The sequence below is a fragment of the Octodon degus genome, unplaced genomic scaffold, assembly GCF_000260255.1.
Source record: "Octodon degus isolate 3935 unplaced genomic scaffold, OctDeg1.0 scaffold00013, whole genome shotgun sequence".
Lineage (NCBI taxonomy): Eukaryota > Metazoa > Chordata > Mammalia > Rodentia > Octodontidae > Octodon > Octodon degus.
Genome location: NW_004524589.1, coordinates 27,194,051 through 27,220,559, shown reverse-complemented (window position 1 = coordinate 27,220,559; position 26,509 = coordinate 27,194,051). Strand labels below are relative to the sequence as shown.

Here is a 26,509-nt window from a genome sequence, read left to right as displayed (position 1 = left end):
AAGAGGAAGAGGAAGAAGAAGAAGAAGAAGAAGAAGAAGAAGAAGAAGAAGAAGAAGAAGAAGAAGAAGAAGAAGAAGAAGAAGAAGAAGAAGAATTGAAATTCAGTAAAGTGATGAGCATTGCTGAAAATGTTTAATTATATTAAAGAAAAAAATCACTAGGAGTTTTACTTAATTAAAAACAATCATGTGAGTGAAATTTGGGGAAAATGTCTTATTTTTCTTTTCAAGTTATAATCAATTATTTGACCATAATTCAGTTTGGGCTACACTGATGAGTCGTTTCCATTACTGAGATATAAAACCTTAATGTTGACTACATTTTATGAAACTCTAATTACATTAGCATTAAAAATGCCATATTAATAGATGAGAAGATATGTTACATTAAAGGCCTTCTGTTATGTCCTTGGAGAAGTAAATAAAATTAATTACATTTCTACTGGGAAAAAGTTTAATATGGTAAGAAGTGTGTTCAGAAAAATATCACTCAGGAAGGCCAGTTGGAATAAAAGTTTTTACAAAGAATCTGTTGAGTACAGTGTCTCTGGGCTCATGTGTACTCTGGTTACCCCAAATATGGTCAAACAGAAGACAAAAATCTCCATCTGGGGTCCACATGAACCCTTCATGTGTGGGCAAGAAAATTGTGCTTTTCTCTATCCCAAACAATCTTATTATCTTGGCTCCATGCTCTATGTTATTGTTAACTGTAAGTATTTTTGATTCATAATGTACTGTACATAAAGTATACATCCTGAAGACCACATAGGAAATCCGTGGAAACTTTGACATAGCTTTTTGAAGTCTATTCTTTGAAGAAACCCTATTAATTGAAACAAACTTATTTATGAAAGAAGTGATTTTTTTTTATTCTTTTATATTGCACATATTTTAAATAACTAAACATATCATTTCCTCACTGGAAGGCCAGCAGTTTAAAAATATCTAAATATTTGTTAGAACTGGCGCACTGTCATTTAGTAAATCTGACAAACTTTAACAGTTAAGTTTGTCCCATTAATAGGCAATGAAAGGAGCTTTTAGGCAGAATGCATTTTTAAATGTCCATGTCATTTTCATCTAAGTTTCATTATGATTTAATATACATATCTAAGTATTTCTGTGCCAATTCGAGGAGTGTAGCAATTTTAAAAGCTTAATTTCTGGAGGGGGAAAAAAAAACGCTTAATAGCTGGTTCAGTCTATCTCATGAGTGGATTAAATGGAATTGGATGAACTTTGGAGAGAAACCTACAGCTGTGCAGCCCATGTCTCTCTCCCAGACTGTGAACAGCCTACCTGTATATTAGTCAGAAGGGTCTCTATGGAAGACAGTCCATCAGGAAACAGAAAAGGAGATGGAAAACCTGGAGGCAGTGGTTGTCCATGCCCAGTTAGAGAAAGTTTGTCAAGGCTGTCTCTTGCGGTTGGTGTAGAAAGCGGGGTCTCATCTGCATGTGATTGAAACAAAAATATAGAACAAGTTACGCTTGTCTGTTTTTATTAGACCTCAGTAATGGCTTCCCCAGTGGTTTCCAGAACATTTATTGCAAATTGGTTCCTGCTATCAGGAGAAAATGCTTTCTGCTGAATTTTCTTTAATGAAAAAGCTGTGGAGATACAACAAGATAACATTAATGAGTAACTTTATAAGCCTTTTAAATGCAGTCTCTAATGAGACTGAGTTTACAGTGCCATAGAATCTTTTTAAAACAAATATTATCTCATATATAGTTGTGATAATATATTCAGGCTGACTTTATGGGCACCTTCCCAATTATCTCATTTTAGTTTGCTCTCTTTGGATTGACAAAAGAATATTTCTAGAGATTTATATAAGAGAAATGCTTTGTATATCAGGATGTTTCTTAATTAATCCTTTTTATATCAATGATTTCTTTAAATATATTCTTAAGAAACTTAGCAAAAATCTGCAGTTACAATCTTTCATTCACATTGGAAAAGAAAAACTAGAATCCAAACACCTTCTAAATAATGAAAGAATTATTCACTATCATTAAAGCTAAAGGTTTAATTCTTCTGAACACAGAATTATTTTTACTTTGATATTGAAAACCTGTATCTTTTAAACATGAAAAAGAAGTTTGAAGAAAAGGTAATAAAAAAAAAACTTCCATAACAATATATAGAAAATAAAATTTTAAGACCCTCTTAGCTAAATTAGCTTTTACCTTGTTGGTTGAATATTCTTTAATATTTTAGCAACTCAGAATAATACCTGCACATTACTCACAGTGAGGTATTTTTACTGAATTCATCATTCACCAATTTATTGTTTTATACTAAATAAATACAAGTTATGGCTTATTTTAGTGTATTACAATCACAAAGAAAAATTTATTCAGGGTAGAATTTTCAGTTTTATAAATATTTTCATATTTCACCACAGGAAATTTAATCGGAGTGATGTATTTGCTCAGTCCTGATAGTATCTCTCAATTTTACAAGTGGCTAAAAACTTGAGCATGGTGCCTTATGCTTATAATTTGATTCTACTCTTCCCCTTGATCATTCTCTTATTTTTCATTACAACACCCAACCACACAGCACATTTTCCAGTTGCCTCTCTGTGGGGCAGAAATGCTACAGAAGGTGTCACACTTCCCTGTCTCTCACTACTGTCAGAACAAGTGAAGTTCCTCTCCCTCACCTTGCCACGCTTCTAGTTAATGAACCCAAGGGGAAGACAGGTCCCGTAGGGCTGGAGAAGACACAGGTGTCCTGTTACCTGCGTGCTCTCACCTCCTTGCAGTCTCTCCGTCCACTCCCTCCGTAGTTAACTTACTGACATGATCTCAGGCAGGAGGTACACACTCAAGAAGCAAACACAGTTAGCAACTAAAGAAGGACTCAGAGGGTTGCTACTTTTTTAATCACCCCTGTCACCAGGGTTAGAGAAGACTGCAGTGGAGGGGTGGAGGGACCCACTGGCTAATGTGAACAAGGTGATCTTGGACATCATTTAACAGGCTATCATAAATTACTCCTCCAGACCAAGGCTGCTAGTGTTTTCTTATAATAGCTTTGACAAAAAGGCATGTTAAACATCTATGTGCATGCAAAATTGTTTAAGAATGGAGGGCAATATTTTTTGATCAGCATCACCTTAGCTGTCAAATGCTAAAGAAAATGTGGCTTAATAGATCATGGAAATAGTAATTGCTTGTCTCTTGAAAAAATTCACAGAACCACATGACCACCTGAGGATGCTGTCAGTCTTACATCTATGGATCCACAATTTTTTAAGACAGGCCAAGAAATAAAATTAATCAATATACATATATATACATACACAGATCCACACACTAGAGAGTAAGTCCCACCATCCCACAACTACTCGATGCATTTGTGTTAAACTACTAGCTTTCTATGGTAATTAAATTAGTAAGTCACACAGTATATCTGCATTTATGGAGTCAATATTTATTTAAAATAAATATTCTGATATATACTTGACACAGAAGGCAAAAAACAGAACCTGACAGTTTCAAGAGTGCATATAGAAAACAGGGAACAATTGTTAACTCGTTCATTTTTGCATTTAGCAAGGTGTTTCACCTTCTATCATTGCTTCTGTGTACACTGTTCATCCAAGTAAAGGACTAAAACTCTGCGGGTATGTGTGTGTGGGGTGTGCAGGAGCAAGCACGATAGTCACCACTTTGGTGGTCCTCATGGCTCCAGCTTTATGAGAAAGAACTCTCCCTGAGTAGGAATGTGTGTGATTCTCCTTTCCCACAGTGGTAATATTCCATAAATCCACTGTAACTCAATAGATAGGTAAGAAACAATCAAATTTAGGGCACATTGAACACTAAAAAATGAGAGGAAAAGGAGGCTGCTTAAGACCAATACACACGTTTTGTTTTTGTTTTGTTTTGCTCTGTTTTGTTTGTGTTGGGCTTCAGGCATAGGGCCTTGTGCTTGCCAGGCAGGCACTTATGCCACTAAGCTCTACCACCGGTCCCACACAATGAAGACAAACTAATTAAAGTTCAAACAAACCAAAAAATATTCCTTTGGGCATCAATACTGTGTTAAGAAACAACTAGTCATTTCATAGCAGTTAACATCATCAACAGCCTCTTATTCTTACACAGATTGTAAGGTGGAGAACTCAGTTCTTCTTTTTTTTAATTTTTTAAGTTTTTTTTTTTTTTTTTTTTTTGCAGAACCTGGGGTTGAACTCAGGCCCTTGTGTTTGCCAGGCAAGCGCTTATTCTACTGAGCCATCTCCCCGGCCCAGTTCTTCCTTTTTAAATAAAAGTGACCATTGATATTCTAAATGCTCAATGAAGACTAAGGCAGAACTTGAGGGACCAGAAATTATGGCACTTTCGACATCACAGTGACTTCAAAGTGTGAAAGATTATGAAGCACAAATTCACAAAATACCTTGTTTCAATTGATTCTGCATATATTTTTAAAGCTATTCTTTAAAAGGAAGTTCACTCAACTTGGCATGATGGTACACACCTGTAATCTCTGCACTTGGGAGGCTGAGCCAGAGGACTGCTAGAAGCTTTTGGCCAGTCTGGGTTACATAGTGAGTTCAACCCTTACCTGAACTACTACACAGCAAGACCCTGTCTCAAAATAAATAATTGGATAAATAAATAAATAAGTAGAATAAAGTTCATCAGCTACCCCAGTATTGGAATTACTATACTATTTGTCAATATAATACACACACATATATATATATGTGTGCATGTATGTTTTGTTTTGATATTTTATTTAAAATGATTTTAGGCTAATTCTACAAAGTTGCAAGAGTTATACAAGAAATTCCTTTATCCTCCTGCTATGAGTTACATGTTGATCATGAAAATGTATGTCTTTTTCTAATTACTGGAACATGATATTGTTAATTTATTTGGGAAAGGAAGGCTTTTCACATATATAATTGAGAATCTTGAGATCAGGAAATCACCCACTTCAGGATTTATTCACTCACAAGTGTTCCTGTAAGACAAAGTGAGAAGGAGATTTGAAAAGATAACACACACAGAAAAGGAAGAGCTAGAGTGAAGAGGTGGATAGAACACAACTGCTGCCAGAATTAGGTAAGGTACACAGCCACAAATGTCAGAAGGGGCAAGCTAACGTCACTACTCTAAAGTCATTATTTTCAAACACCTACAAAGAGTAGTTACTAATTTTTAAAGACCCTTATGTTTTAATTGAGTTACAAGGAACTACAGTGGTTTTCTAAAGAAAAATTTAACTTCTGAATCAGAAAAGTTACTGATTAGTTTCATAGCAGTTGTATGATAAAATGTACCGACAGTTATAACAACATATAATCAGTTAGAATAATAGATCCAAAAACAAAGTATAAATGAAGGAAGTTTTTTTTTTTAATTTTAAAATGCTAAAGACAAAACATGATATTTTATTCTCATCACATTTCATAATTCCTCTCATATTTTAAGACACTTTTTAATAAGTGAACATCAGTAAGATTGATGTCTCTGTGAGACAAGCCTTCCCCCCCACTTCAATCTTATCACACATAACAATTTAGCAGGATATCCTAAGGAACAATGATGTTTAAAAAAATAATGAGACTCTACTTTTAAAATGTTTTCTTTCCTGTTAATAAAATCAAACTCAGTTGTTATTTTCATAGCTAATCCCTTTGGGTTTGAATTATATATTCGTGTGTGTGTGTGTGTGTGTGTGTGTGTTCATTTCTAATGTCTTTTATTACTTTGTAAATTCCAAGTAGAACAATACTCACTTTTAGAAACTATTCATTTTTAAGGGATTCATAATTATTCATCCCAATGTGAAAATTTCCAAATTACATCTTTACAAGAGATTTGGGAGTTCGTATGGAGTGAAAAAAAAATGACAAAAATTCTAGATAATATGATACTGTCCATTCAGAAGTGAATAATTCTTTACAAGAAGATGAATGTTTCTTGGTTATTTTAATACATCTGCATTGCAAATGTGCATAAAGATACATTTATGCTTTTCATAAACTTATCAATCAAGTTTTGTACTAGAAAAGCATGAATAATCTACCAATTAAGGAAATGTGCTTAGAAAAAATTTGAAAATTCTATCCAGACATAAGGCACAAACATTTAAACTGAGCTCATTTATAATTTGAATACTGGTTGGTTCCTACTGTATGCACTATGTGCTTAATTTGGAAGAAGAACTAAAAATAAAGTTGAATGATGTGAGTCCAAAATATAATTTTAGGTCTGAAAATATCACAGAACTTTTTTCTAATTTCACCTAAGTAAATTAAAAATTCTTACAAATGAGGAAACATTATATGAAGATTCACATGATGTTTATTTATCTTCCAATGTATATGGAATATGTAGAAGTACTTTACAATAACACTTATTTCTTATATTTAATTTTAACCTTTTTTCAAATTATTAACTAATATTATTATAAAATTTTTAATAAAATTGGCAATATAATTTTAAATGTAACCCCTCTATGGCAATTTGAAGAATGAACAATGGAAAATTCTGAAAGTGCATACACTTCTAGGGCTCTACAAAGTTCTAGTAAATGTTAGAACAACAAAGTTATCTCTTTACAAGACACTTAGTTGACTTCTTATTAGAAAAAGAAGTAATACATGAACCACCTAAAGAGATCACCAAGTTGCCCCCCCCCCAAAATTTGAAGATCCAGCCCCCAAATGGGCATCTGAAATGCAAAGACAATTCTAAGATGAGGAAGTACAAGTGGTCAATAAATACATAAAAAGTGTTCAACATCAGTCACCATTCAAACTGGCAATTTAAAACAACTCTGTGATCCCATCTCACTCCAGGAAAAAGTGGCCATAGCCAATAAATCAACCAATAACAAATGCTGGTAAGGCTGTTGGGGGAAAAGGGACACTACTTCATCGTTGGTGGAAAGTAAAGTAGGGTGTAAAGTAGTAGAAATCTGTAAGGAGATTGCTAAAAGCCTAAGATTAGGAATTCCATTTCACTTAGCAGTTCACCTTCTAGGTATCTTTCCAAAAATTTTACTGTCAGGCCCAGGGAGACAGCTCATTGGAATAAGCGCTTCCCTGGCAAGCACAAAGGCATAGGTTCAATCCCTGGTTCTGCAAAAAAAAATAAGCTAATGTCATCATACTGCAATGCTACAAGCGTACCCATGTTTATGCCAGCACAATTTATAATAGCTAAGTCTTAGAAACAGTCAATACTGACAGATCAATGGACAAAGGAAACGTGGTATTTACACATAATGGAGTAGTACTCTATCATAAAGAAGAATAAATCTAGGCCATTTTTGGGAAATGCATGCACCTTGAGATCATAATATTAGGTGAAACAAATTAGTCACATAAGTTTAAATATGACCTTGTTTCTCTTATGGGACAAACCTGAAGTATGAATAAAGAGCAAAATAAAAAAGGCCTTAGGAAGTACAAAGGTATTTTTCAAATGGGAAGAGGAATAAGAGAAGGTGGGAGGAGTGAAGGAGGGAATAAAGGATTTTTTAGAAACAGTTAAGAAAAATGGGACTGGAGATTAAGCAAATACAAAGGGGAAGAAGAGTTGCATGGAGCCAGGAGGGAGGCAAAGGGGAGGGGACTAAAAAAATGAATTAAATTTGTTATGCATGTGTAGAAATTCCTCTCAATAGACATAATCACTATGTAGTGCAAACATATCAGTAAGAAAATGAAGACAATTACAAATTCAAAGGATTATAGTTTACATCATTCAGATTATGTGTGAAATTATTTTGTGAAATATTACAATGAAGAATATAATGACATTTTAATTGGAAAATACAGTATGGACAACACAATGATTAACCAAATTTCTTATAAACGTGATTTTGGAAACTTGGTTTCAATGTGGCACCCTTTATTTTATATGATATACCCACGGTTTCTATATTTTTTCTCTCTGATAAGGCTGATGATAAAAACATAGCATGAGGATAACAGGACTGTTTCTCTGTGTAGCATTTGCTTTGGTAAAGTAAACCTGGGTAACTTCTGGTGAAGTTAACTTTCTCTGTGCTAGGCATAAACTGAAAAAAAGCCTAATGCTATAAACTAGTATATTCATTTTTCTTTAAGAGAAGGACATGGAGGAAATTTCTGTTGACTTACTAAAAAAAAGTATAGATTTCATGGAAGTAGACTAGAGGGTACATTAAAAACACTTACAAGATTTTGTGGATACATTACCAAGCAGCACTAGGACTTTGGATTTTGAGTTTGGGAGAATAAAGGTAACACTTATGAAAGGTCAATCTTTGCAGATGCTAGAGTTTTGCTTAAAAAAATACACCAAGCTCATAATTTCACTTGGTGTAGCTCATAAAATATGCATTGCATCCTTCTTACAACTACCACTGCATACTTTAATACAATTACCATCTGGATAGTTCACCTTTACAATGTAGAGGAACATCCGGGGCCACTCCTTCGATGAAGAGAGAACAGACTTATACTTTGAGCTACCTCACATGGAACAAGCTCTTCTTAATTTCTGAGAAAAAATACATGAATGAGGTAAAGGAGGGAGACACTGGAGGAATTGTGAAGCACAAATGTGAAGTATCTTTCAATTTGCAGCTTATACCGCATGCATGTAAAAGTAAAACACATCTTCAACTTGAAAACCCACTCTTAATTTTAAAAGAATTTCACAGACATTGTCTTGAGCTAGGAGAAAGCTTTAGGAATAAGGGGCATGTGTGTGGTGTGTGTGTGTGTGTGTGTGTGTGTGTGTGTGTGTGTGTGTATGTGTGTGTTTCAATGAGGATTATACCCAGGATTTGTGTACAGAGCTTCGTCTCCAGCCCCAGCCTACTTATTTTTAATTTTAAGACAAGGTCTCAATAATTCCCTGCTTTGCAGTGTTCTCACACTTACAATCATCCTGCCTCTGCCTCTCAGGATGCTGGGTTTTTAGGCATGCACCTTCATACTCAGCTAGGAAGTTTTCTTCTTAAGTACGTAATTAGGATCTAAATATAGCTAGGTGCCAGTAGAATAATTTAAATGGCACCTTGTGCTTACTCAGAAAAAAAAAGAATATTTAGGTGGCATGTATTGACCGAGATAAAAGAACACATTTTCATAAGGAGTTGGGCACTGCATTTTGGGAAAGATGAAAGCAGGATGAAGCCAAAGACTGTACAGGGAAGCCACACAGAGGTAACAACAGCACAAAGAAATTAGCAACTCTAATCTTTTGAATAATCAGTATTTTAATTGGAAAATCATATTTTTGCCACTATTCTCAAAATAGAATCTTAAATATTTAGATATCCTGCATATGAGTTCCAGAGGTCACTGTATGAAGAAAATTTTATGATGAAGTTGTACACTAATGTTTCTCAAATTGCCCCTGACAGCAAACTTATCTTAGAAGATAATTAAAAAGACTTAAGAAGTACTCAGATATGTGTGTGTATACTTTCATCCCTTTCAAAACCTGGAATTTCTTGTCAAAGATAGAATGGTATCTAGCACTAAACACACACAAACACACACACACACACACACACACACACACACACACACACACACTCCACTGACCTAACTTTCAAACGTTTTGGGTGGCTTTGATCTCTGCTTGGTTCTTAAGGTAATAAGTGTTTTAGAAAAGAGCTGGCATAGCTTTCATGGAAAAGACCCACTTAATTGACCTTTTTGTCTTTTCTATGACCCTGTAGGTTCAGCCTTAGTGCTGATCCTGCTTGTGAATATGGAAAAGCATTTATTGAAAGCTGCATAACAGACATGGTTATATTTCCTAGGCTGATGTTTTGCATATCTGCACAGTAGGGCCATTAAGGGTTCTAAGAGCACAAGGGAAACAATCATAACATTTGTTTTTAGAAGACTGACTCAGGGCATGTACACCAGGCTTTATATAGAAACTGTTTTTGTTTTATTAAGGGACTGTTTGCCTGTTAGTGATAACATCATTAAAAATAAATGAAAGGGGGCTGGTAAAATGCTTCCCCAAAGCAGAAACCTAATTAAAGGTGATATGCCTGCTACAAGGCTTTTTGCAGGACTCAGAAATAGAACAAGGTTAGTTCTTTCTCATTTTATAAGGCCCAGAGAAGACCTCACAGTAAAACATCATTTCTGATCTAATTTTCTATTTCTGTGTACTTTAATAATCTACTTTGCAGTCTGTGCTTGTCCATAGAAAGCGAACTAGTTTTATTCCTACAGATAGATTCTTCATCATGTCATGCCACATGAAAAGAAAACCTGATGGTTCAGCTTGAACAAAAAAACACACTCTCCTTTTAAAACAAATTGTATAGGTTGTAATATGTGTAGTAATAGTAGTTGAATAATGCACACATAAACATTTTGTAGTCCTCAAAGACCACTTGTGAAAGTCTGAGTTGGTGTTTAAAAAAAATTAAAAACTCCAAATCATAGTTTATAATTTCAGAAAAAAAAGTAGACTCTTTCAATTTTCAGGGGTGGAGTTACTCTAATTTCATGGATGGTGGAAGAAGCAGGAAACTGCATTCCCGTGATAACTCTGCCCTTATTGTACTGTGACCTTGGCCAATTCACTGAAATTTACATCTGCCAAAAACGAGTTTCTGACATGTGTTTTGAGAATTGTGTGTGTGTGTGTGCATGTGTGTGTGTGTGTGTGTGTGTGTGTGTGTGTGTGCGCGCGCACATGTGCATGGGGGGGGCACATAATCCAAGGGCTTTTAAAAATTACTATTCTTATAAGAGTAAAGCAAGAATGAGGAGACCACTGAGCACCATCATAGGACGCTAAAGTCAATGATCCTGGGTTTTTCTTTTTGCCACCACTTCACCATTCTAATTCATTTAGGAATTTTCAAACAGAAGATAAGTATTACTGCTAAGTGAATAAAACAGAACACCTCCCAACTGATGTCTCTGAATTATAAAATAGCTCTGAGGTACAGGATTATTTAAATTCTGATTTTCCCAGGAGATTGAGGCTAAAATTTTCATGGAATTTAAAAAAAATTATGAGAGTCCTTTAGAAGCCCACTTTATCTAAATTCTTCAGTTCATTAGAGGAAGTTAGTAAATTAAGAGATTGATTCAAAACTTTTCAAACCTAATTTTACAGATTCTTATGTATTTTTCATTAAATGTTACAGTGTCAAGCAAAAGGAAATACAATGAAGAACATTTTTAATGCTTGAAAATAAACATTCCCATAAATATACATATATGCATATATGATAATTATTAAACTGTGACGTCTGACCTGGTATGTAGTAAGTACTCTGCCAATTTAGATAGGTTAAGAAAATGTTTTTTTGGTGGGCCAGATAATTCAGCAGATTGAAGTGTCTGCTTAGGCAGAGCAAAGGGTCAGGGTTCGACCCTCAGCACCACAAGCCACGCTGGCCCCACCCCCGGGGATGCACTGAGAGGAAGACTGAGACTAAGTGTGGTGGTGAACACCTGTAATCCCAGTGCTTGGGAGGCTGAAGGTAGGAGGATCACTACAATTACCATCTACATAGTTAGACACTGTAGACCCTGAACTAAATACATTGAAAAAAGAAAATGTTCGTTATTTGAAGGAATGTGTCTCTTTTTATAGTATACATGCTGAAATTATAAAAGCAAAATAAATGTTGAAAGCATAAAGAAAAATTGAAAAGATTAAAAAAATTAAATGTTTTGGATTTGTCTCAAAATTATCAGATGGTAGAAATAGGATAGAAGAATTAGGAAACAAGATTGGTCTTAAGTAGACCATTGTCTAAGCTGAATGGTGGATATGGGGGGGGGTGATTACCTGGTGCTAATTGTGTGCATATTTATAGAAAAGTGATGCTGTTAAGCAAAGAGTCTATGAAGTCATCCTTCTTTCCAAGAGTGAGCAGCATCCATATGATGATAATCATGATTATGACCCAAATAGCTGGCACTGATTGGCTACTTCCTGAAGATACAAAACCATGTTCTAAGCCTTCTGGGTAGGATGACTCACTTAATCACCACCACAGTTCTGTGCAGTTGCTACTAGGGTTAGCCTCATTTTACCTAGGAGTAGTTAGAGGTAAAAAATAAATAAATAAATAATGTTAATTAATTAACTTGTGACCATAACTTGGCTATAGTAAAGACAAAAATCTAGGATTTGGATTCTGACAGCCTTGCTTCAGAGCTTCTATTCTTTAAACACCCAGGAAATAAAAATATAAAATATGTATATGCATTTTAAAAAAGTATATGTGTGTTCAGATATGTAAAGAGATGTATACTCAAAACATTATTTTAGGGAAGAAAAATATAGATATGTTTTATTTCACTTCTCATTCTTATTTAAAATTGGGCCTACTGCTTAAAATCTATCCAATGGACCTCATAAATAGTCAATATCCCCTCAATCACCTAATTCCTCTGGCATACCTGATCACTTATTTCTTAAAGGTACCTATCCCAGAAATGAAGCTCCAATATTTCCTTACACGGAACTAGAGAACGCAAGCCAGGAATACCATACACATTTAGTACTGACCCAAACATTAAGCAGTCCATGCAGAAAATCCTGCAGAAATTTCTTCCCTACACATTTGAACAAATGTCACTGCATCAACAAAATTTGTACTGTCCTTGTGAGAGGACAGAGCATCATTTTTAAGTCAATTGCTGTATTTGATAGAGTAAAAAGTAAAACCCACTTAAAGATTTCTAAAAGAAAAGAACAAAAAAGAACTATTGGCAAAGGCATTCACCACAGAATGGGCAGGGCTCAAGACTCACCCCCTTTTCAACAAACCCCTCATGTTGCCATGTTATCTTCAACATTTGTGCTCCTTCAGTTTCTCCTGAATTTGTTTATCCGCAACTCCTAGCCATGGATTTGGCTCATTTTCCAGTGCAGAAAATCTGTTGAGCTTTTCAAATCAATCTCCTCCACGTCCGACCTTACCTTTGCCTGGACCACCCCAGGATGCACCCTCCTAGCTCGGGAAGTTTATGTCCTGTGCCTGCCCACTACTCTGATCTGACTGCAAGCAACAGGCTATAGGTCTACTGCCCCCAGTCAGACATCAGCTTGTTGGTCTGAAAGAATTCATGTGTGTAAGTTGGATAACTGGCTAAGTATGAGCCAATCATGACTCATTCAAGGCAAAGTTGAGCTGAAATACACGCCTCCCTTCCACCTCCCCTTGCCGCATGCTCTCAAGACAGCAGCAGGTATGAGAAGGTGGCAATTCTCTTGAGGTTAAACTCAGGAATTCTACATCTCAGCTGTCCTGGCTTGAAACAATTTAGTTAAATCCTTCCCACCCATTACAAATTACCAGAACTATTTCAAATAATGCAAGTCATTCAAAACGGTCATTAAACAAATTTACTGAAATGTTTGTTTCCTTCAGAGTGTTTAACTGAAAGGGAAGGAAACCTCCATCTTGCTCCCTGGTGTCACTGAAATGCTTAGCAGGTATTATATTTTTATTATGGATTGGTTGAATACCTCTTATATTTTTTTTTTTTTTACAAAAGTAGAAGTTGCGGCCTGGGAGATAGTTCGGTAGAATAAGTGCTTGCCTGGCAAGAACAAGGGCCTGAGTTCAATCTCCAGTTCTGGAAAAAAAAAGTAGAAGTTATTAAACATTTCCTTTGTTCTAATCATAAAATTTTCATCTAGGCTTAGTTTACTTTCCAAAGAAATACTTCTGTTTTCAGTTTCCAGTTAGAGATGTGAATCCAGCATATAAAATTACTTATGATAGATAAAATTAAATTTTAAAATATCACCTTTTTCATATTAAATGTCTTTACTCCTTCCAGGTGCAGAAAAGGACTAGTGAGAGTATGTACAGGTGGCACTAAGATTTACTTCATCCATGAAAAGTTCCTCTTGGCTGTGGACAATAGTGGGTTTGCTGTGAGAGGGTGTGTGTGTCCCTGGCAAAGCAGATAGATATCTCATCAGGAATATTACTGAAACTAGTCCCAAGAAATTGACAGGAGGTTAAATTAAGTGACCTTTATATCCCTTTTACCTATTGAGACTTTATGACTTTTTCCTTTAAAACTAACTGCTTTATAACACAGTAATATAAAAATGCAAAGGAGAGCACTAATTTTTAGGATTTAGGGAAATATAAAAAGTTAAGAGTGTATGTTTATGTCATTGTCAGCATTCCTTCCTTGGCCAAAAGGGGATTCTTAAATGGCACAACTGCTATTTTCCAGCTCTCAGAGCATAAAACATAATGCATCTTCTTTAGTCTTTACTAGCTATACATTTTAGAAATCTACCTTCCAATGTGTAACTCTTCATTCATGGTAGCACAGAAAAAGTGATAGCAGGTAGATGAAGTTGTAATTACTAGGATTTATTGTGCTACATCTATGACAAATAAATCTGTTATCTGAAAAATTAATTTAAAATTGAGAAATCTGCCATAATTTTCCTTTACCACACAGTTTAAATTTTACTTTCACAAATTCTTTGAAGTACTAAAATTGCTTTAAAATTCAAATGAAATAAACTGTCCGGCTGTTTACTTTCATTGCAGTGATTTCTGGTTGCTATTTTATTTATTTATTTATTTTGTGGCTGGCTCAGCCCACCATGGAGGCGGGGCTGGCACAGCATGTGGTGCCGGGGATGGAACCACAGTCCCTGCATGCTTGCTTAAACTTACCTAAGCAGGCGCTTTAGACTGCTGAGCTATTTTGCTGGGCCCTGGTTTGCATTTTATATGTGTCCTAGCATGTATATTTCATGTACATTCTGAGGATTTGTTTTAATCATGAAGAATTCATGTATTTCAGGTAGAAAATGTAGCATCCATGAAGAGTCTTACTTGGAAAGACAGAGGAAGTAAGGAAGGCCAGTGTGGCCAAGAGTTACAGAATGGCTAGTGCAGAAAGCACAGAAGCCAGGGCCCAATCTTTGGGAGGCCAGGCTGTGAGGGTGCAGCCCAGGACACTAAGAACCAGACTGTCATCCATGCCTCACTGTCTTGCAGAAATGACAGTTCTAGTCAGGTAAGTTCCCATGGCACCTTAGAGCTCTTTCAACCTTATGTGACCTGCTCACGCCCACGGTATGTTGAATTCCTACTGTGCTAGCATTATTACCAATCCAGTATTTTCTTGTTATTCATCCGCCCTCCATTAAACTGAAAACCCTTCAAGATTCTTCATTGTATTCTTGGCTATTGTATTCCCTGTACTTTGACTGGTGGCTGATATTTATTAGGTTCTCAAAGAACATGTGTAAAGTAAATCAATACATTTCTTAAAAGTACTTCAGGGTGAGATGAATTAGTGTCTCAGAATATTTTCATGCATTTAGCTTTCTTTTACAGAGAAATGTCAAGTTTATAAACATATCTGTCAAAGGATCATCTTAATGCTATGTTAGATATATTAATATAAATAAAATAGACTACTAAACTGATGTATTTGAAAATTTCAAAGTAAACTGTAATATGTATGTGTGACTGTGTACATATACACATAGTTATATAAGTACATCAGTACAAATATGTACATAGGCACACGTATCTGTTATATTTGGTCAACTGAGTAGTTATTCCATGTTTTAATTATTAATTTACTTTTTCAGGGTGGAAATTTTGAAACAGAGATTTGCTATATAATTCAGACTGGTCTTGAGCTCAGTATGTAGTTTAAGCTGGCTTCAAACTTGTGGCAATCATTCTGCCTCAGCCTCTTGGGAGCTGGGATCGCAGGGGTGCACCATCATGCCTAGCATCATTTTATTTTTAAATACTACCACTGGAATGTTTAGACAAAGAAATAGCAAGTTCATTATTCCAAACAATAAAAAGCATTTCATTGCTTATTTTTTTTTCTCTTTACATAGTATAATTTCACAAGAATATAAGCACCAGGTAAAACCTATAAGCTTTACTTTTACTTTTATTGCTTATTATATTCCTTTTAATCTACGAATTTTAAGATTAATAAATTGTAAGTTGCATAAATATTAAAGTACAACCTCATAATGACAATACTGGTGGGAAATTGGAGAACAATTAAAATGTTTATCCTTATTAGAAAATGCTTCCTATTTTAACAAACAAACCAAACATACATTTTTCCTATACTTACTTGAAAACACAAGAAACTCATATTGCCTTTTAGTGTTATTTTACATTAAACAAATTTAATTTGTAGCATAACAACCTAAAAAGGTAGAAGATATACTTGAAGATGTTATTTCTTTTTTTTTTTTTTTTTTGTATTTACATTGTTTTTAATGGAAGTAGGGAGTGAAGATGTTATTTCATTAAATAACACTTATTTTCATGACTTTAAATTTAATCCTGATTTGTTGAGAGACTTTCTATGGAACCAGGTTTACCCAGAAAGATGAATATATTTTTGTCTTTCAAGAGGTTCTACTGGAATTTTAGAGAAAATTGTGCAGCATCTCAGGCTGGGCAACAGCCTTTGGAACTGCTGGGAGGTTGTAGAACTTCTAAGTAGCATCTATGGGGGGACAGTAGGTTAGTGGAAGGGTGTGGCTGTGGAGATACTGTCCCCTCTTCTCAAGGCTGCCCTGAGGAAAGCACCTTTGCCCTACAACATACTCCCCACTACAATGTTCTGGCTCTCTGCAAGCCTAAAATGACAGGTTCAAGCTACTATGGATGGAAATCTCCCATATTGCGAGCCACCATAAAACTTGCCTCCTTATAAATTGATTATGTTAGAAATTTTGTCAATGATGGAATGACTGCTAATGCTAGTATGTCAACTTCATTGATTTAAAAAATCATGTAATAATTTAACAAAACACAATCCTGTGTATATCTAGGTGGGTCACGAAGAGTGATCTTGGATACTCTGTATGGTTCCTTTGCCCTCCTCTGTTACTCTTTCACTTCTCTGCTTCTTGGCTCCCATGAACTAAGCTCCACCACAACCTTTGGCCAAAGCATTTCTCCCTTGGAGCTTATCTACATATACTTAGTTGCCTGAACCCTAAACTCACCTAAATTTATCCTCCTTTAAATAGTAGGTGTCTGATGTGGGACTCACCGGAGGGAAAGCAAACTAATAAAAAGAATTTTGTCAGCAAAGTAGAATAGCTCTTATGACTGTAGCTGACCATGTGCTTTAGCAACCTTTGGAAAAGGTGTGTGGCAGGAGTTTAGAAAGTTGGGGGGGGGGCGAGCTAGAGAAGCACTGGAGTGTAGCAGAGGGAGCCCCCGTATGAACCTGATTAGATTTCAGAAGACAATGTTGATAAGAATGTGGACAGTTAAACTCAGGTTCACAATATTTCAGTTGAGAACAAGGACTCTACCATAGTTGGACTGGAGGTCATAAGTGTTACATTTTGGCACAAAGTTTGTCTATATTTTTTCCATGTTCTGAGACTTTGTAAGAGACAGATTAAGGATAAATATAAATTTTTATGGCAGAGGAAATTTCAAGATGGCCCAACAATCAGTCTGTGCCTTGGATACTTTTGGCTACATTTTTAGTTACATTTATAATGAGAATTAGAAGCAAAAAGGAAAACAAAACAATTAGAAAAAATGTAAATTTTGGCTAAGATAAAACCACATGTAAAATTGAAGCCAAAGGTAGTGCAGGAGCTAAAGGTATTAACAGCGTTGAAAAGAAACCAAATACTTCACTCAAGGAGGACAAGAAGGAAGATGCCTTAAGAGACATTGTCAAGGAATGAGTCAGCCCCCCCACTGCAGATGCAAGGGTATAAATGTCCAGACCTTTCCTCTGAGAAGAGAGTTTCCCCGTTTGAGCCTGGGCTTTTAGGGAACTGGTCCCCTGAGATTCATCTCATTGTGCTGAGCCGTACATGCACACAGAGGCTGCACAGCCATAGTTCAAGGGACCAAGCTACTGCAGAAGCTAGAAAACTTCCTTTATTTCTTCCATATAATGCTGATTTTATCAGCATGCATAATGCAAAAGTAGTGTGGCAGAAAGACTTCCACCCCAATTTCTTTCTTTCTTCTTTTATTTATTACAGGGTCTACAGGGACTCACTACATAGATTGGACTAGTAGTGATCCTCCTGTTTTCAGCTTCCCAAGTGCTGGAATTAGAGGCACGTGCCACCACACCCAGTCTTCCACCACAATTTCTAAAGAGGCTCTAAGAGACCATGTAAGGAATCCCTGACAGAGCAGCGCTTAATGAATGAAAGCAAAGGTGCAGCAGAGAGTCCTGATATTTATAAATTCCAGGAACAAGGAACATCTGCAGAGGACAGTTGTAGCCACCATAAGAAAGAGGCTGTGTGGACTGCAACTATTAAGGCCATAGGATGTGCTACTTATGTCCTCTGGAACTTGTATTTTTAACACTGTACATCCTGGATGTTATATGTGGAACTATAGGACTTAATGTTCATCCTGCTGGGTTTTACTTTTGTCTTTCCTATTCCTTATTCTCTTTTGGAATAAAAGTGTTTACCTTGTGGCAGTGTAACTTGGAATTATGCAACTTTTGGGGGGAGGTTCTTAGCCAAAAATGGTGCCTTCAGTCTGAGAAAAGATCTGGACTTTTGAAATATGGTGGAGTTATTGGGACTTTGGGGAAGAAATTATTACATTTCTGATGGTAGGTGGGATAATCATATTAAGTGGAATACTAGATTTGCCATTGTCTTTCTTTGGAGAATGAGTACAGAGTTTAAGGAGATATGTTTTAGTATCATGAGGTGGATGGTGGTAATTAATCTTCAAATATCAACTTAATTTTATTAAGAAATGCTGGCACATTTACAGAGCACAATTCTTCATGCATCTGGGTGGGCCAAGAGGAGTGGCTTTTGAGACTAAATGATCCTTCTCCCCTTCTTCTCTGGCACAATTCCTCTGCTCTGCTTCCTGTCCACCATGAACTAAGCAGTCTCCTTCCACCACAACCTCCTGCCTGTTTCTACCTTACAGCCTGCCTACACATTCTGAATGTCATCAGACTGAGTTGAACTAAACTCAGGTACTGATGCACATCTGACTAATATAAAACTATTATCAAAGTTTAACTCTCCTTTCATCTAAGACCTAGATATTTGACTGTTAGTATTTATAGTTCCCTATCATCTGTGTAGAGCTATCAATCACAAAAAGCCTTATGTATAAATATTCACTACAATATTTTCATCCTATTATTCTACAATTAACTGGAAGGAACAGTGAGGCCGGGCCCAAAGGAAGATCCAAAAATCCCAGAGATTATCATACTGTTTTCTAAGATATTGCATTAAGCAATCATTTTAGAATCTCCTTAATAATCACTATTGAAGAGTTTCTTATAGTTTGTGAAATATGCCTTTAGCCATTTTTTAAAGATTACAAATACATTAGTATGATTTCTCATTGATTAATTTGCTTGTGTCTAGGCTAGAAATTTCAGGTATCTGTTTCTCTATGTGAGAAAAATCTGTTTAAAATCTTAAATGTTTTCTTCTCATCTCTTCATCTATTTAAGGCTTTTATTTCATCTCCTAGTGACTACTTCACTATCATTGTTTTCTCTTTGAAAGACAATGAAAACAAATGTACATCTTATTATATTTCTTGGTATCTTCTTATATGCAGGGAAGATATAGTTAAAGAAAATGTGAAAAACTGTGGTTTTTTCTTTCCTTTTTTTTTTTTTTTTTTTTTTTTTGTATTTTTAGGAAAGGGTCTACAGGGTGTTCACAGTCTCACTACAAGATCGGACTTGTAGCGATCCGCCTATTTGCAGCCTCCCAAGAGCTAGGATTACAGGCATGTGACACTACACCCAATCTCAACTGCTGTCTCAGTGTACCCTGGGGACAGAGCTGGCACAGCCAGCCTGGGGATCCAACCCCCGGCCCCTGTGCCTGCTTGTAGGTGCTTTAATCTGTGGAGCTATCTGGCCTTCTCTAAAAAAGTGTTTGTTTTTTTCTTTTCAATTAATTACTTGAGTTAATTTTGAGTTTCTATTTTTATCACCTAAAAATATATAAAATAAAACAAAACCCAGTTTCTTAAAGCTTCAACTGCTATTGTCATTATTTCTCTTATGGATACAATTATCTTCACAATGCTAAGAAGAGCTTTGATTTGCTTGTTTTCTTCTTACATATATGTTCATAAAAATATCTCTTCACAATGGTTCCTATGATTCCCATCTGTTTTTCAGCTGTGACTGACACAAACAAAGTTTTCATTTGAAAGTTAGAAACCTGCCTAAGGTGAATTGTTTTGTTACCTCGTCTCACTCTACATTTAAATGTTCTCTATTCATAATAAGCTTCATTCTCAAATTTTTACCATAACTGTCAAAGAAGCCCAGCTCCTGAAATACACAACTTCCCTCTCCACTATTTTCACCAACTTCTGAGGATAAGAATGTGATATTCTAGATACAGTTAAAATCACAGTCTGCCTTGCAAGAGCGCACAAGCAGGGAGTGGTGTGGTGGTACAATAGTTCTAAACAGCATACACAATAAGTTAAGCAGAACTACTAGACAGAATTAGATAATAAAGGATGGGAGAAAACATACTGCATGGGCAGATAAGTTTAGAGTACAAATAGCGCATCCAAATTCAGAGGTCATTAGAGCCTGCTTGTCATGGAAAGGACAAAGCGAGGCTGAACATGCAAGCAACAGATGCATACTTGATTGTGGAGTCTTGACATACAAGGGGGAGAGCTGACTTACAAAACTAGCTAAATCCAATTGTTACAAAAATGAATGATGATACTCAGTGAGTCATTCTCTCTTTTGCTTCAAATTCACTAAAGACTTAGGACATCAGTGCTGCAATTGTTCCTCTTTCATATACTTTTTCCTTTTTCCCAGGATATCTATAATAGCATAGAGCTGTGCTGCACTATATCTCATGTAATGTAAAAGTAAAAGTTTCTTGGATGCAGCCTTTCTCTCCTACTACTGCTCCAGCTTTCCATTTCCTCTCTATGCTGTCATCTCATCTTTTTCCTATGATTTAATCTTGAGCCCACTCTAGTCAAATTTATTCCTATTCTTTTTCAGTACAACTACTTAGCGTTGATGTCCTTATTGCCACTTCTGAATTTTTTATTCAGGCATGATGGTGGTACATGCCTGTATTCCCATTATTCTGGAAGCTGAGGCAGGAGGATTGTCTTGAGTTTGAGGCCAGCCAGGGCTACCTAGTGAGTTCATGGCCAGCCTGAACTGCATAGCAAGTCACCATAAACAAAACAAAACAAAATTCTTCAACATCTACATTGTTGATTTATCAGTGGCCTTGACAGGTTGGTCATTTCTTCAGTTTCTAAACTTGTACTATATCTCCAGAAAACCATTGCATTTTTCCTCTAAAAATCTCTAGTGCCAACTTCTTCTTAGTTCTTTTATTGCTTTTCTTTGCTATCTAATGCTCTGAAGCTCAAGACATCGCTGGATAGAACAATGTATACAGGCTAGAGTAAAATGTCAGTAATGGTGATCCCTTTGAAATACAAATTTGGAGCCAAAAAATTTTGCTCTCCAAGAAAAATAACTTTTTTCTTAAAAACAAAAATTAATAAACAAATAAGAGGAAGTGAGAAAGGGGAGGAAGGATGAACAGAAAGAAGGAAAAAAGGAATAAACATTTGTAACCCTACTAAATCATAATGATTACCTGTTCTTTCTTTTGACTTCATAAACATGCCACTTAGCTTGCCAGAAATCACTGAGACCAATCTTTCTGTAATCAGCAGAAAGAGAACATAAGCCAAGAGATTTATCAAATAACAAAAACTCAGCATCAATTTGGCTTTACTGGTCTTCTCTTTTCTTCTTTTAGTAATTGGATCCCTGCCTTTTTACTAGAAAGTTTCTCCTCTAAGTGTAGCTCTGGCCCATTTTCTGCCAGAATCCATTCCATGTTGCATATTTTTGGTTTATCTTGGTCTATAGATCTTCTGATACCACTTTAGGCATTTTGTTTTGTAAAACCCAAAGCACACCTTGACTTTTCCTTCTCCGGGATTCTCACAGGTATTCTTGCATCACTTTCATTCGGAATTTCATTTATACCTGCCACTTCTAGTTCTTTATCAGTTGCCTACTGCCTAAACCAACTTCTTCTAACACAGGAACTATAAATTTGGACTCATAGTCCAATAAGTTCAAAACATTTAGATAATTTTGTCTGCAACACATTTTTCTTGGATCTCAAATTGTGAATAAACTCATTAAATGAGAAAAGATTCTGAACAAACCAAATTCTTCCATGAATAGATGTTACTGTCCTCACATACACATTGGCCATAAAGAACTGTACAGATAACTTGAAATCGAGTTTCAGGCTGGGTATGGTGAATCATGCCTGTACTCCAAGGCTTGGGGGGCTGAGGCAGGAGGATTTTTGTGATTTTGTGGCCAGAGTGAGTTACATATTGAGTTCAAGATCAGCCTTAACTACAGAATGAGACCCTATCCAAAAAAAGTTTCAATTATGGCTACAGTTGTCCAACTGATTCTTATAGGCTTTTTGCTGAACTACCTAATGAGTTCATATATATATATACATATATATATATCCCTTAGAAGAGTCATTGTTCATTGTGCCTTGGGACAAAAGCTAACAGGGTAATCTATTTAAAATTATAAATCTTTAAAAATATTATACACTTAAAAGCAAGAGAGACACTGATGCTGAGAATAACGATTCCCAATATTTACAGAGAATAATGATTACTAGTTATAGCTAGATTTAAAATCAAGAAATATAAGTAACAGACATTGTGAGGAAAGACACACAGCATTTAGAACTATATACAGTAATTAGAACCATCTGCCTCCAAATACAGGTACTACAGGACTACAAGACATGATTCAAAGACTAAATTAGACTCATTTGTTATTAGTAGTATGTATTTGCATTCCATTAATGTGCTAAAATCCTTGAAAAGTATGCTCTCTTAAGTGGGTTAAACATGCTCATTGTAATCTTGTTTATACTAATAATTGGCTTAGCAAATCTTTTCTCTATATCTAGTACAAAGGTAAACCTTATCAAGCCCAAGCTGAATTATCATAAATTCCATATTAGCAGAAACCAAATTAATGAGGTTTAATTGTACTAAGAAAATTGCTTTTGCCATTTGCTTAATTTTGTCTATCTATATGACAAAAACTTTAAGTGATAGAAAATTGGATGATATAGTATTTGCAAAAATATGAGCAGAAGCAAGGCAAACTTTCAGGAATTCCAATTTAGTGTTTTATTTATTTGTTTAGTTTCAGTGTGTAATACGATGTTAAGTATATTACTGTACCATGCTATTATGGAACAGATGTTAAATGCAAAGTAAAAATGTCAGGGGTAAATGATTGATGATCTCTTTGCCATTTCAAAGTAAACCATGATTATTTATATGCTCTGGACATTGCTTGAAAGCATCATATTAAATCTAAACAATTGATCCATTTTCAAGGGGTTTTATATAATATATTATTTATGTGGTTTTTATTCTTTTGTGAAAATGTCCCAGGATAAGAAAGTGTTTAGAGTCTCAGCGCTCCACCCAGCCCATATGGTAGATTTGTTCTCTGTGTAATACTTACCTTTCCCCCTAGGCCCATATGGCAGGTCCATAGGCTGCCCAGGCCACGCTGTCCTCTACAGGGGCCATATGGCAAATTCAGAGAGCACTCATTTACCCTGTATTAATATTTTATCTGCCTCAGACAGAGAAAGAGATCAGATTAAGTAAAGGCAGCCCCTGAAAATGGTTTAGCCATATAATCAATACGGAGTGTCAATGTGGCATGAGATATGGGTTCTGTTATTTCATTTATATTAAAAATAGCAAGTCCAGTTGCATAATTTATCAAATAATTTCATAAGCTCTTTTGATCACTTGATATACATTGACAGAATGCTGTTTAATTATGCTAATCATTTAGGGACATTAACACATGACAGCATAAGCTTATAGACTTTAGAACTAGCTTAAATATATAGGCTTTGATATATCAAAATAGATAAGATTGAATCTAAATTATAATATATATTGCCAAGTTATTGCTCAAAAATTAATGCATTGTTGTAACATTTGCAAAGATAGACTAAACATTTTCTGTCACTGTAATAAAATTTAAAACTTCTCAGCACATTACATTTGGAATTTATGTATGAATACCGAATAAATTAAAATAGTGTACTTTTCCATTTTCTGCTGCCGCTTCTAAGTCCATTTAAGGTTAACAAATGAACTTTGTGGAATAAATTGTTTTACCTCAAGTTCATTTAATTGATGAGATTATTATTTGCATAGCTTCATTAACGTTTGAGCTATAGAAACCATGTTCCCTTTAGCAACTCTTAATATTGAGATATATGTGGATAGGATTATAATCACAGAATCGTATAATCATTTCAATCACTTAGCTACTTTTCCACAATATATTGAAAAACACCATACACTTTCTACTAGACCCAGTTACCTAGTTGTATGTGTACATTTCTTTCATCTCCTCCAATACAAACAAGCATCTCATTGAAAAAGCTACTTTTTAATGCCTCAGATCAGTAATTCAAAGTGAACAAAACAGAAACTACACACTAGTAATTTATAGAAAAGAGAGTTCATAGTTTGATGAGTATTTCTTTTGATGACACATCTAAATTTTTTCTTTAGATATGTCTTAATTCATCAGTCCTCTCTCCACCAAGCAATTTTAAATCGCTCAGTTTTTCATTTGATTTTAAACAACATAAATACCTTTTTATCATATTTTACCTACATTTCTTTTGAGGCCCAGTATCTCTGGTTATACTTGTTACGATATGTTTCTAGGATCCTTTTAACAGGCTCATGCAAATTCTGCAACCACTGCCCCTAGGTGATATGGTGTAGATTCTGAAGTCACATGGAATTTTAAAATAATAATATTGAAATAGAAATGTTAATGTGTTTAAGTTTGTCACCTGGAAGTGCAAGTAAAGTCATAATTAAAATATAAAGACAACATCAAGGTCTTTGACAGCTTATTTTAGGCTTGTATATAGGGAAATATATTTTAATGAAAATATAAAAGTTTAATTTTATGCACTGAATATTTTCACGGAGTCAGCACTTTGTTATTTTGTGATAACATGTTAAAATTAATGGGATGCCTAACTAAGTTCTTTCTGCATATATACATATATAAAAGGGAAAGCTCTGAACCTGACTCCATAAATAACATTCTCTGTGATTTTGTTAAAGTTTCGATGTGCAGATTTGTATTTGAAATCCTTGGAAGGTTACAGGGTGCAACCCTCCAACAATATCTCTGAGTCTTCAGGGACAGAATCCCATTATGTGGAGTTCAGTGAAGGGGGTAAACACCACTATAAAAAAATACAAATTGCACATATTTCCCATTTAGCTCGTGTCACCAAAGTTCACCATTTAGAATTCTAGCCAGTGAGGACTCACTCTTGGAGGTCAAGTACCTTGTGAACCTTGTCATCTCGCTGATGACATCACTCCCATCCATCAGTTCTTTCAGGAGCTCACTCGCCATCTGCTCTGCACACATTATAATAACTTATTAGACACATTCATAGGGTAGCATTCTGCACAATGACACTGTTGTCTTAATGTCGGCATATACTGAGATAACAACCACAGGAGAACAACCACTGCTTCTCAGTCAGAACACGGTGCTTCTGCCCTCCAAATTAGGATAATGTTTAAATTTCTTCAAGCTTATGGAAAAAACAAGCATATTGGCAGAAGCATCTTTCTGCATTGGAGGATGAGAAATGAAACTTTTAGAAGGAGATGGACAGTGCCCATTCCTTCCAATGTGACCTTTAGGCTCAGAACTCACTAGCTGAGCACTTTTTTTCCCTACAAGAGGACCACATTTGCAAGCAGACACCTCAGTAGACAACAGTACTTACAACTAAATCTAATACCATTCCCTTCAACTTGTTAAAATAATGTAACTGAAATCATTTCCCTGTCTATTCCAGATGACTATAATGTCTTGCTTTTATTTTATTTTTCCCTACAGGCATTTAATTAACAGAAATGGGGTCTCAAACATCTAGCTGACATCGCATACCTGTAACTCTAATCAGTCCTCTGGAAAAACCAAGGACAGTGTCCAAGATCACACACTTTTATTTTAGCCACGTGTTTAACCTAGCAGCTGTGAAAGGCCTTATGACTTAATGAAGTCCAGCACAACTGTCTGCACCCTAGCTTAACAAAATTATGGTTTTAGAGAAGATGGTATTTTGCATTATATGGAATTCATCCTCTGTTCCTTCTTTTGGCTAGTCATTTATTCCAGCTTACACTGTGATCAACATTGTACTAAAATAAAGTCAAGTACAACAGCCGCTCCCTGCCCATCAAAACGCATAGACGTCTGCCAAGCACTTGTAACAGCTGGTGTTACATTAATTAGTTTAAACTATTTATTTCATCCATCTCCAGAGCAGATTGAGCAAAAACATTAGAGATTATTCTAGCATCTGTAAGTGCCCTGCAAACATTAACCAAGGAAAGTTAAAAT

The 26,509-nt window shown here is 35.5% G+C and overlaps 1 protein-coding gene across 1 annotated transcript in view; it reads right to left on the bottom strand.

Annotated features, from left to right (window-relative positions):
* The window catches only part of Dach1 (dachshund family transcription factor 1), a 427,351-nt gene that overhangs the window by 53,160 nt on the left and 347,682 nt on the right, over positions 1 to 26,509 (bottom strand). Inside the window, 1 exon segment of the mRNA XM_004626295.3 lies at positions 1,303 to 1,454. Coding sequence (XP_004626352.2) covers positions 1,303 to 1,454 — 152 coding nt within the window.